The sequence below is a fragment of the Enoplosus armatus genome, chromosome 7, assembly GCF_043641665.1.
Source record: "Enoplosus armatus isolate fEnoArm2 chromosome 7, fEnoArm2.hap1, whole genome shotgun sequence".
In the NCBI taxonomy this organism is placed as follows: domain Eukaryota; kingdom Metazoa; phylum Chordata; class Actinopteri; order Centrarchiformes; family Enoplosidae; genus Enoplosus; species Enoplosus armatus.
The window spans coordinates 4,258,281-4,272,187 of record NC_092186.1 but is presented as its reverse complement, the minus strand read 5'-3'; the positions used below and the strand labels follow the sequence as shown (position 1 = coordinate 4,272,187).

General features: G+C 39.1%; 1 protein-coding gene across 1 annotated transcript in view; it reads right to left on the bottom strand.

Moving 5' to 3' along the window:
- LOC139288060 (inactive N-acetylated-alpha-linked acidic dipeptidase-like protein 2) overlaps positions 1–13,907 on the bottom strand; it is a 395,466-nt gene that overhangs the window by 166,041 nt on the left and 215,518 nt on the right. The window contains 1 exon segment of the mRNA XM_070909308.1: positions 11,987–12,254. Coding sequence (XP_070765409.1) covers positions 11,987–12,254 — 268 coding nt within the window.

Here is a 13,907-nt window from a genome sequence, read left to right as displayed (position 1 = left end):
GTCCTCTCCCCCTTTTGTCTTTCGTTTCATCTCGGCGAGGTAATGAAATTAATGTAAGTGGCCTCTGTCTGGCTGACGCTGTGAGCATCGTTCTCCTGTTGAGTTGATGCATTTTCCCTCTTAACCCAGCCAGGCATTCGCACAAGACTTTGGTTGAGTTTTTGAAGGATGATAAGGAGACCAATATATGTTAACGGACTCTGCGAGTGTCCAACATCTTTGACCATTTCTGTGGTTTCTTAACATTTAGTCCATTATGGGGGATTAAAACTCTCTATTTAAAGTAATGCTAATGTAATGCTTTAATGTGAGTTATTATATAATTTAGGAAATTACCTAGCCTGACAACCAGACGAATCTGCAAGCTCATGTTTTATTTGCTCTGGCAGATGGGTCTGGCCCCCCTCCCGTTCAGACAGATTTCCATCTGGCCTGATTCAGATTATATCTAATATGGGGCTGGTTTAACCGCCATTGAGGCATTTTTGTAAACAACCAAGATGGCTGCTGCTGATGTGGATCAGTATTAAACGAACTGGATGGAAGGACAGAGTTTTCAACATCATGCGTCTGAGTTAAACGATCTGCTACTTTAATCTCTATATATATATTAATTTTTTTAAGCAATGCGAGTGGCTTGTTTACCTGCAGTCTACTATGTTAATGAGGTCGTGTTAGACAGTCGACCATGATGAAATGTGCCGAAGGAGATTAAGCTACACATGTTTGCATACACAACCTCCATGACAAGTTATTTGCCTATACACATAATCCAACACATAAAAATGTTTTCTTTCTGCATTTCGATTTTCACCCTTGTCTAATGCTCTACTCTAAACTACTACTACTATGTCATAAAACAACAATGTCACACACTCTCTGAAGAAAAGTCGCTCTCCTTGCTGGGAGTAAGGAAAGGAAGCTTTAGAAATATCTCTCAAGTCCTTCTCTGAGGTAGAAGGGTTTTTAGTCATAGGTAAACTCTGATAAATATGGGCCTTTATATAAGAAAACCCTGATCTCAACCAAAATGAATGAGAAAACATTAAGCAGGGTACGAAAGAAGGTATGAGGCTGGAATGGAAAAAAAGGAATGGCCGTCTCTTTCGCAGTCTCTCTTTCTAAGTACAGAGTGTGTGAAGGGAGGGGAAAATTATGAAAGAAAAGAAGAGCAGCCATGTTGGGAAGAGATTCCCTTGGTTGAGGATTGTTTCTGCATTCTACTGATTGAAGGCTGTTCAGATCCACCCTGTAATTAACTCTTATCACATTAAGTAAATGAAGTGCCTTCACAATCACACTGCCATTGTGTCAGACAACAACGAGAGGCAGGCTACAAGAGGGCCAGTGTTGGGAACATCCAACAGCCATCTTCAAAGTCTTCACAAACTACCAGTTACTGCACATGGCAATCGATTTAACTACAGTAAACCTGAATTTGAGAGATATAGTTTTATTGATTAAAAGCACAAAACTTGTTTGAGTTGTCATATCTTACAAAAACAAAAGAATTGCAGGGATCAAAGGACGATGGAACAATGTATAAAATGGCAGCAAATCATTGTCTGGCTTGAACTAAATTTAGGAAAATATATGCTGCTACTCTGTATTCACTCTGAATGTAGACATGTATGTCCCCTGTGTTCCTGAACTGCCTGTAAATAGCAAAAAGAAACTGTAAATGAAGAATATTGCTAAAAATCGCCCACTGTTATCTTTCCAGTTGTTGGAAATGGTTATCCACGCTTAGACTACTGTAATGCTCTTTATTCCCGTCTGAGCCTAGCCTTACAGTTAGTCCAAAACTCTGCAGAAGATCACTCAAGATCACCAGGGTTCTGATGTCACTTGCTTCCGATTAAATTTAGGATTCAATTCAAGATCCTCCTCGTCTATGAAGCTTAGAATAATCTGGCTCCAGAGTATATCAGTGAACTGCGATTGCCTTATACCTCTGCTAAGCCCCTCAGGTCCTCTGAACGAGGCCTGCCAGTGGTACCTCGTTCAAGACTGAAAACATGTGGGTGTTCTCAGTCCTTGGTCCCAGGCTGGAACAGCCTCCCCCTGGAGGTCAAACTCTCTTGGGTGTTTTTAAATCTTTTTTTCTATGTGTTTTTAAGCTTGAGTCATGAACACTATTTTTGATTTGTGATGCCTCTAACTGTTTTGTATTTATTATGCTATGTCTCCTGTTTTAATATCTTTGTCCTTTTGTAAAGCACTTTGTAAACTAGGTTTTGAAAGGTGCTATATAAATAAAATGTTACTTACTTACCAGGGCAATACTATACCACTGATCTAAAGGAAGTATTTTAATTCATTTAAAATCATATTTTTTTTTATGTATGGTTGGTCTTTGGATTGTATTGACAAAATGACAAATAATGTGTTGTAATGTGGGTAAATTAATTGTAATCCAAGTGGATTACATGTGTGTGGCATAATGGCATGTGTACAGTATTAGTCCAGTATAAACATTTTAAAGAGACATTATTTTTTTATTTTTAGCAATATATTGTTGTTTATTTATCTTTTACATGTAGGTGTGTCTATGTATTTGTAGTATTTTGCATTCAAAAAAATGTTTTTGCTGCAGAAGTGATATAAATTATACACAGGACTACCAACCTTTAATTAAACATTAGTGCCACTAAGCTGCTGCATAATGTGGCTAATTTTTTTAACTACACTTATGGGGTCCTGCTCAAGGAGCATGGTCATAAAACACAGCAAAGAAATATCACATTTTAAGACCTCCTCCACTGTAAATGGTAAAAAGATCATTATGCTATCATGTGTTTTTACCATATGTGAATACATTCTCGTGCAGACAGTAACTGCAGAATATGTATAATCACACTGCAGGCTGGCCTTATAGAGGAGATGATTTCATTAGATTCCAGAGTACATGTGCTTACATTTGCATATTAATGAGGAAAAAACAGTTTTTCTTGAAATTGCAAGAACTCCATTATGTTCTAAGAGGCAGAGTTCATATTAATAGCAGCCATGATTTATGTGAAGATAAGTATGATGACATAGTACTAGCTTCTAAATAATGCTAATTACCTTAATTACAGATCTTATTAGTATAGCTTGTTATATTATTGTGGTTGATGAGGGATTAGGCAGCTCAAGTGTCTTGTTAATTTAAAACCTGTCTATTAACGTTGACATTATTTAGACTGAAGAGCAGTACAGTGAATGCAGTAAGATCTGTTTTTGGTCTGTGGGGAGACAGTTTTGGAATACTTCTGTCTGTATGTATAACCCTGTATCTTATTCACTATTGAAAGATTTAATCATATAAGTGAAATGCCTTGATAAAAGCCAAATCACATACCAGGGCTTCCAGATTAATTGGGTTATTATTTTGTTTATTCTGTTGAGATATGATTAATCATTCATTAACACATCATTTTTGGAGTGTATATTATTCCAACAAGGTGGTTCTAGTTTACACAGAGGAGGCAAATCCTACAAATGTTTACTCTGTATTACGCATATAAATGTACCTGTATGCTTTTAGACACATACACATACACTGATTAACCCACTGGATCTATTTAGTATGCTCTCCGGAGAGAAAAGCACATGTAGAACTTGTGAAATATATATAATGGTCTATTTGTAATTGGCTATTTATAATTGGTAGTGTGGGTTGTTTGCGTGTGAGTGGTCGTATGCATATATAGGGGTGTTTTTATGCATGTGGAGGTGGGTGATAAACCTGGAAGATACACCTGGGATACAATGAGGAGGCTTTTGCTAGAATACAATGAACACAGTGACACAGATGTACTGCACATAAATACAACAAAGATGACCCTAGATCTGAAAAGAACATACCTCTCACCACTGGTACCCTGTGATGATCTTCCCAGCCTCAGTAGAGTGTATGCCTCCTGCCTGCAGATAAAGCCTCTTTGCTGAGCACCAAGACTCCAGCTGTTGTCTATGCACCTACTATGGAGTCAGATGAGGGACAGGGAAGAACCTACCAAGGAGGATACAGTCATGGTTAGCCGCCTGCCCTCTCTGGCTAGGCTGTGTTTGCCTTCCAAAAGGACTAGCATGGCCTTTCTCATCATTTCATTCAACCATCTCCTGAATCCACCGTCCTAAGCTGTCTTCCAAATGAGCCTCAAGGTTTAGTCCATGAGATCGGCTGTGCCTTGTTGTCCCAAACCTTCAATGTTGTCGGGGAAGTATCATTTGTGCTGCTCTCCAGAGAGTCCTCCTCTCCTCTTTTCTTTGGACATTCAGCACCCAGGAACCAACTCAGTGCTGTACAGAAGGCTTCAGAGCCACTGGGACTCCCACCTGCGTCCTCAGATGTTTCCACTGCAGGAATCCTCCAGGACTGATTGTGACCAACTTATGCCATTGTCCTCTGCTCCAACAGCAGTAGCATCCAGCTGATGAAGAAGCTAAGCTAATCAACATTCCAGGTCTCCCCCTCTTGCTGTCGTTTGTCATGAGTCTGATAGTAGCAGATTGGATGACCCCATTTGTCCTTCTGCCTCCGACAGCAGGAGGCCAAAAGTAGTTTCTAATAAAGGGCAGCACTTCATACATTACATCTTCTCTCAAAGAGTAAAGTTCCTAATCTCTCAAATTTAACACTCTAAATTTAAGGGCTGTCTCAGTGGGAGATGTCAGCTGAGGCACCTCACCTGGGATGGCGTGCATCATTCTCCTACCTTGGGTAAAGTGAATAAGGGGATAGCCAAATCTAATGTCAAGCTGTCCTAGGCCTCCTCCTCCTTCAGTGATTGTCTTTACCAGGCAGCAGGCTGTGAGCCACCTTCCACTTCATGCGTCTTGGATGCCCTAATTCTCCAGTTAGAGGGTTGTTTAGGGATTAGTGATTTTCTTTGTTTCAACTACCATTCTTTGAATTTCCCTCTCAGAACCACTTATATGTTCTTTTTCTGGTGCTGTTGTGGTTCCAGCAACCTTGATCAACCTTCGTCCTCAACCATGTTGAATGAAATTTGATGGAAAGTATGACATTCGGTTTGTTGAAAAAGGTGGTGATGGAATACTTTTAGAATCTGGAAATTTAAAAGGAGATAATGTGCATTCCTAAAATCGGCAGACTGGCAATAGTAAAATACTTCTATAAAATACTTACTATAATACTATAAACACTTCTTCTTTTTGTCTTACTCCCAGCTGGGAGTAAATCATATCCGTTGCAGCCTTTGCCCCTAGTTCTTTACCAGCTGTAAAGCTTGTTAGTTCTGTGAGTATGTGTGTAACCTTCTAAGTGCTTGCCTATTCTGCCCCATTTTTCAGAATTCAGGGGGCAATTGCCCATGTCATGGTTGCGTAGATCTCCAGTTACTCTGGGCAATAGCTATATATGTCTAAAAGTTCCAAAACGGTTCTTTGCAAGTGCACTAAAGGTGGGAATTTATTCAAAAGACGGGATAAGTGAAGAGATGATAGGTGAAAAAAAGAGAAGACAGGGAAGAGGACAGGGGAGGGGGGTGGGGACACGTACTTTACTATAGTTGTGTTGAATTAGTCAGGAGGTTTTTCCCCACAGCCTATCCTTGGATGGCTTAAAAGTGAGCATTTGTTAGGCATCAGTGAGTTTTTTGATGCTGTGATGTTGAGTCACGTAATGAAGCCTGAGCCTTTACCCCAGCTTATCTTCCACTTTGTCATTTGCATCAAGCTGGATTTCAAGTGAATTGAATTTGTCCTTTTACAAAAAAAAAAACCCAGTAATGTCAAGAAAAACAGTATTATTTATAGGTTGGGTCAAACTATAATTTTTCTTACAGGACAACCAAAAATGGACAGTATAAAATATGATATGAACATAGCCGAGTTAATTATATGCCATGAAAGCCGAATGTTGTGCAAAATTACATAGAATACAGAATGCTGGCAATGTTTCAGTTTCTGGGTCTGTTTTTTCTCCCAATATTTCCCTATGAAGATGATTTCATTTCCAAGGTAATTTCTTCAAAATAGAAATAATTAAGAAGAGATAATTATGTAATAGCTGCAGTGGAAATGGGAAAAAAGGTTATATGGACTTTAAAAGCAGAAATAATTCACAATATTCACATTTCTACATTAGTTTGTGTCTTTTTCTTAGAATCTCTCATCATTCTAGATACTTGTCAACTGCAGACATACTTTTTGTTCTCATTTTCACATTATAAGTACATTATGACTTTCCTCAGAATTTTATATAAATGTGCATGTGCACGTTGCCAGGATGATTTCTTCTGTACTTCATAGATGTTGATGTTGCCTGGGATGCTGCTGCAGTATTTTCTCGAGTGTGTGCTTTACAAGTCCTATGGCTCCTATGACAACTGGGTCTGTCTCTGATGTCATTTGCCACATCTGTTCCTATAATAGCCTATTGGTTATTTCTTTTCCTATATCATAAAAAATAACCATGCTTCATGATTCCTGTGTATTCTGTGTTATGCAAGTATGAAAGCAAACAAAATAAAAATCCAGGGTTTGATTTTGTAAGCAAAATGTTCTTCCCCACTATAAAAATAGAATATACATAGCATGTCTGCTGAGATAGAATTAGCATGAGAAATTCACATGCAGGTAAGTCCCTGATGAGAGCATATTTTTTAGGCAAGTTTGCTAAGGGCTTAGAAAAACTGCCCTACATAAAGTAGGTCATATGGTCAAACCCCCCATATCCACTCTGTCCAATAGCTGTGACTTGTGAGCCTGATAGTCACAGAGTCACAAGTGACGGTTGCTTATGTGCAGTAACCCATCTAACCCAGAATCCAGTTCAGGTCTTAAGCTGTTTACATGAACGTTTGATTCCCTGTGACTGAGTTGCTGTGTAACATGAATAAGCAAGTGAACTATGTATTCTGGTTCCCCTTCCCCTCTGCTCATTAACTACTGCTCACTGCAATTTGATGCGGATATCAGGATGAAAATAGTCAGAATTAGTGTTCAAGTGTTCAATAACTTTTTCTGTTCATTCTACCAGGTTACTTGACTTTCATTAAATGCTGCTGACCTATGTGCTAGCTAACAGTAGGTTATTAAGGAGTTTCAGCTAAAATTCCTAAAAATGTAGCCATGGGGAGCTGGGTCTTGTGAGCGAAATAGTTCCCGAAATAGGGGCCCCCAAACAACATTTTGCATAGGAACATAGGAACCCCAAAAAGCTAGAGCTTTTCTACAATTTCCTATAAAAGAACAATAATGTAATGATAATGTAACTGTGAATTAAAACTCATATATGAAGAATAACATTTCCATGATTAAATGAATAACAAATAAATATTAACTTGGATTTTCTCACAAACAAATTCCTCTGAAAACTACATTGTAATTACTGGCTCACAAATTTGACCCTATTGGCCCAATAATTAGGACCAAATTACAGTGCTCTTTCCATGTAACATCCCACTAAATGAATTGGAAATCTTGGAGCCATAAGATAGAGACAGACTATGTGTTTTGGGGCAGGACATCATGAGTTCAAAACAAAATATCAGAATATCATGACCTTAGACAAAGCCTGATCGACATGTATGAGAAAAGAAGTACCTATCTAGTACCTAGAGACATAATAAATGGTCTCTACCTTTTTTTGTCTTCTGATCAAAGTAAATTAAGATCTCCACAAAGATTGAGGACGATTACGTTTTTCAAGAAAAGTACCACTGAGAGTTTAAGTGGTGACAAATTTTACAACACAATCCAGTAATTCTAGCACACAAATAAATAATTCAAGAAACACAAAAGAAAAAATAGAAATTTGTGAAATCATTAATTCAACGGCGTGATATATTAGTCTACACAGAATATTATTTCCTTCTACATGACACTTGATGGGTTCTGTACAAAAGTAACTGTGGATCCTCTTCAGTTTTCCCACTTCATAGTATATTTAAGCCATTCACATGCATTGATCCGTGGACAGAAATGTCACAAAAAGGTGAGTTTCTATGCAACTCACGTTTACAAAGTCTCTTCACCAATATTTCAGAAGAAAATACAGCTGCCTCTCTCTTTACAAGCAGCATTCATCTCCTCAAACCCCTCCCCCACTAATAGGGGCAATTAATCTATTATTATTGCTACTGAAGGATTTGGTTACATGAAGAGTGAGAACAGATATGTGAGCAGCCCCTATAACTATGTTATGAATGTAGAATGTGTGTAGTATATCCAATTTGGTTGGTACTACAATTTGCATATTGCAATATTACATACAGAAAGCATGGTCACATTATCTTCCTCTGGCCCACATTTAGAAAATACGGCAGTCTTCTTATTTGATCTTTTCAATTTTCTTTTTGTGTGTGTGTGTGTGTGTGTGTGTGTGGGCGTGTATTACTCATGTTGTAGGGACATAAATCTGTTTACACAGTCACATTGTGGGGACTCGGCTTCCTTTTGGAGACAAAACGCATGTCCCCATAATGTAAATCATTTTTTTTGGGTGAAAACTTGATTTAAGTTGACTTGATTTAGGTTTATGTTATGGTTAGGTTTAAGCAAGTAGTGCTTATGGTTAAGGGTTAGTTTAAGTCTCTAGGAAATGAATGTGAGTCAATGTAATGTCCTCTGAAGTGATGGAAACACTACTGTGTGTGTGTGTGTGTGTGTGTGTGTCAGAGCGTACTTCCTGCAGCACCAGCAAAACAGTGGCACCAACAGCAGGACTTATTAGCCCAGTACACTTGCTCTCGGCCCGCCATCCATCCATCACAAACGCCATATTTAATTGTCTGAAAGCCATGTTTAGATCCGGCAAACTGCCGCTTAATTCAAGGCAGCGTGCAGGAACGGTGCTAGGAAATAATCTGGTGATGGATGACTGTGACCCTCCTTTGGGTAGACTCCGACGACTGGACAGCTGGATGGATCGAGCAGAGCGGAGAAAAGAGAACGAGGAGAGAGGGAGGGCGAGGGAGAGAGGAAAAGGAGGAGGAAAACTTGGTATTCAGAGAATCACTCCAACTTTTCATCTGCCCTCAGGCCCGCAGGGGCTCAAGGGAATAACAAGCGTCTCCTTCAACCCCTTTTCTCTGTTCCCGGGATACTAAGAAGTAAAACCCTCTAAAAATAGTGTGACTGTATTTCTTTGTGTGTGTGTGTGTGTGTCTGCTGGCTAGCACGGGCAGACTACATGCATAATGACTTCCATTAACCTTCACACTCCTGAAGGATGGCGGAAAAGATTTACAGTGCATCTCGCGTGATGCAAATCCCATGTTGAAGATTTCTGACGGTTTCTGCATTGAGCTTGCTGGTATTGTTCTAAACGGAGAGTCTGTTCATATCTAAGTGCAATGTATAATGTGTGTGAACTACCTCTTGTCTGTTAGAGATGGCCTGAGGCACCCTACCAAGAAAATGTATCCTGTTCTATTTATAAGAAATGATCCTCTCGAGCATAACCCATTAAACCTAGTGAGTATATGGTTTCATTCTATAATGTGCATTTGTGCTTTTTCCGAAGATATTGGTTTAAAATGTGAATATTGGTAAGATTTGTGATTTATGACTGATTTGATCTGATTTTTTTTTACTTCTTTTTACTTCTAATTGCTTAGAAACGTATTAAGACAATGGTTCCAAATACCACAGGTACAAAAACAAAAGATGCATTATATCTTGCAGTGACTTTTTTTCTCTACACATCCCCACCTGATTGTGCTGTTTGTTTCCACTTTTCCCAACCTGTGAAAGTTCAGAGGCCTTAGCCATACTGCTCTGTTCAGTGAGATCGATCAATCAATCAATCACTGTCACCTGCTGAGATGAATCAGACACATGCACCAGATGCCATCGTTAACAATGACCTCATTAAATACGTGGCCTTAACTGTGCTCTTTCTCATGTATTGACGTCAGCAGGGGCTGTCTTTATTTCAGACAAGGAAATCTGAAATCTGAAATCATGAAAACATGTAGCAGAGGAAAGTTTTTGTTTCATTTAAAAGTCAGAAAACAAGAATTCAGACAGTAGAGGATTGATATCCCAGATTTATGAGCTGATTAACAACATCGATCCACACTCCATTGAAATTTTTAAACTGGCCTGATCTTGGAGTTGTTTTAACAGATGACCAATGGTACTCTATCTGGTCTTAGACTTGATACACACATCCTCTACGTCCGCTGCTAATACGGGCTTAATACAACTGAAAGTGGTACACAGAGTTCATTTCACTAATGCTAGATTGGCAAAGATTTATCCAAACATTGAGCCGCTATGCCCTCCATGTAGAGGCCAGCCAGCCAGCACACTTAATGCACTTGTTCTGGCTGTGTCTGAATCTCTCCGCCTTCTGGATAAGTATTTTTAAAGCTTTTAGTGAGATGTTTGAAATCCAATTTGACCCTGACCTGCCCTTTCTGGTTTAGCATTGAAGGAATCCCGTGCTCTCTTACCAAAAAAGCCTCTGTGGTCATAGCTTTCACTGCGCTCCTTACGAGACGTTTGATCCTTTTAAAAAAGGAGGCAACGCGCTCCTTCGTCGGGTCGAATGTGTTATGTATTTCATAAAACTCAAACAAATTAAGTACACACTCAAAAGATCCTCTCAAACCTCTGGTAAGATGGAGGACCTTTGATAAAGAGTAGGGTGGAACCCTTGATTGTCCTATTATATTAGTGGGTATCTCCCCCCTCACCTCCACTCCCCTTTTTTATTATTATTCTTTTATTGTTATATTTTCTATTATTTTATTTTCCTCTTTCTTTTTGTTTGAGTAATTAATACAATTTTTTAATATCTTATTCTATTTGTCCCTCCGTCACCTAAATGTATTCTGTGACCAGTAACCCTATGGGTGGGTGGGTGGGCTGGGTGGGAGGGATGGGAATGGGGATGTTAACTTGTCAACATGTTTGATAAACAGTGCTTCTTTGTATCTGGGTGAATTGAAGTCAAATATACATCTTTTGTATCTTTTACTTCTATGGAGTAAAAACTTTAGAAATCAATCAAATATATTGACAGAACAAAGTCAGAAAGCAAGCAGATGGCAATATAATGCATCATGTGACCAGGGAGAGGGTATTTATCTATATTCCTCTTCATCAGGTTTCAGTGCAGAGCCACAGCTCAACTGCTCTTACTTAGTTCAATCACCTTCAGCCGTCTCTGTAAAGTTTCAGCATGAAGCATTTTTCATTTCTTTTTCCTTTTCTACACAACTTGCAGCAGAAATTCATGAGGCAAACTGCGTTTAAAGGATGTCCCGCTCTGTTTTGGTGCAGGAACATTAAAAAATACATGTTTCCTACATGACTCTCATCGTAGTCTACGCAGTTGTAGTTGTAGTGTGTTGTATGCGTGGTGTCTCAAGTCTTCAGGTTTCAACAATCTCAAGTAGCTTTGAAAGCTTATGTCGCTGTTATTTGATAAAAGGAAATCATGTCATTATTATTCAGTTTCAACTATGCTGAAGTAATGAGTCCGACTGTAAGTGAAACGCTGAAGAGAAGAAATGCAGCAGTGCGTGGTTTTATTTCTGTGGATCAGATGAAGTATGAAAGGAGCTATGCATATACAGTATGTGTTCACATCTGCTGTGTATAATGCCTTAACGTGCTATTATAATAAGTCACGACAACTTTGAATCAACTGCTATTTAGCACATTAGAAAATTGGCGTTTAAAGTTGCAGACAAAGACTTTGAAAGACTCTTTTCTTTCAGTTCAACATTTTAGTGGAAAATACAAATATAAATATCATCTTTTTCCTTGCCTGACTTGCTGAAAATAACAGCACTGAGACACCTTTGGACCCTGAACTGTGGTCGGCCAAGCTGTAACATGTAAATCCACAACCCATGGCTATGACCTTTACTGATGACCCCTCAGCGGCCAGAGGCTGGGGACCTCAACAATCTGACAATATGAATGTGACGAGGTGGAGAGAGAGAGAAGAGTTCAGCAGCCAGGAGGGTAAAGCAACCTTTGGTTTAGGAAATGTCAATACAGGGCGGTGGTACAGTACCTGCAGACTTCCAACAGCAGAGTAGGCTGCGTAGGAGAACTGCTGCTTCGGCAGGTCGTTGGATCCACGCTGGTCGCAGGGGATCCCGTTTGGCAGGAAACACTGGTGACTAGACCTGTCAGTGATGGTGTTGGGCGTGGAACCAGGCAGGCTGAGCAGAACTGTGTGATTGGACAGATGGACATCAGTCAGACCAAGTCCCACCCACTGACTGTAGAGGTACCTGGCTCTGGCTTCCTCGCTGTCATCTGATAGGCTCGAGAAAGACCTGGAAGCAGGAGACAAAGAGAAAAATCAACAGGTGTTTACACTTTCTTAACTTGTTACTCGGGTTGAATACAAGGAACTGAGATTCTAATATTTCCTGGAAATCTTCACCAAAATTTTTCCTGAGAAAACTTGTGGAAACCTGGGATTACTACTGTGCGGGGGTCTTTGTGGTTGTGTTTTTTCCACCTCATAGATATTACCACATAACCTATTTTATATGGAAAAAATAACATCAGAAAATAAGAATAAACACCATTTATATTTAAAACAATACTCCACCTATTCAGCACTGTACCTCTGTAAAATTGTCGGACTCTTTTTTATACCACACATTCTTCTTCTTCCAAACCTGCCGCCTGCCTTACCCACAATGCAACTCGACTGCCAACAGCTCGGTCACAGTTTTGGGTGTGTTATGCAAGTAGTGGCTAATGCCGTAAGGAGCCGCTGGCCTCATGCAGAGATGAAGCCCTTGAAAACCTGGCTTCAAAGTATTTTTCAATTACATTAAAATAATCTAGGTGCGAAACAATCAAAGTAAAAAAAGAAGAAAAAAGAAAGAAAGCGGTTGTTATTATTATCATTAAGCTCATAATCTGCTTCATCAGGGCTGTGTGGGTGAGGTTTCATCAGATTTGACTGACAGTGACCAAACAAACCACCAACTGTCACTAAACTCTCATTCAAAAGTTGCCAAATCCTTCGTAGTGCACAAAAGTATGTGACAGGTGTTAGTGTGTTTGTTAAATAACCAAAACTGTTCAATCTTTGGCGGAGAATAGTGTGTTTTTGTGGGATTGAGAAAATGTCATTTTTAAAATGTGTGTTTATAATTGAACTTGATTGTAGGGGAAAGGGGTCATTATTTTATGGGAATCGTGGGAAAACCTTCAGTGGTTCTTGTGACCTCCTGTTATACATTTAATGATGTTGCATAAAGTAAATGCCATAGGTGCGTCAGTAAACAGGACCCACGTCTAAACCCTTCCTGTTTATAGTGTATTGGAGCCAAGTAAAACTCCCACCACAGGAGGCAAGATTGTGATTTTCTGCCCCATTATATTTTACAGATACGATGAAGTTCATAACCATGACATCACAATTTACATCTCAAGACTTTTTAATGAAAGACCACAAAATGACATACTCAAATAATTTTTTTTTATGGAAAATGTTAATAAAAGATTGTTAATAAAACACTGAAATGTGGAAAAAATCCATTTGGCACTTCAAAAATTGAGGATGATAATGGCAATGCTTCTGCTAATTGGTCTTCATATCAGTGAAAATAGCTTTTCTTTCTTTTTTCACTTGCAGTTTGGCTCGAGCTTGGTGAGTGTTAAGCATTAGTCTTTTTTTCTTTCTCACACACACTCAACTCCTCACAGGAGTCTGTCAATCTCTGTCATTTCCGTTTTCCTAATTGCATGAAAGACATGTCAATAAAATTTGATCCAGGCCTTATTTGAGTCTCCTCTGCTGGTTTGTTTGGTTCCTGGTGTTTACTCTCTTTATTGTTCTGACTCTGAGAGGGCTGGACTCAGAAGGTTCAGCAATAAAGATGTTTCGGGAATAGACTGGCTGGTATTTCAGCTTTTTGGCAAAGAACAAATACACCATCCAGCACTGAACAATAAAAAACACAATTGTA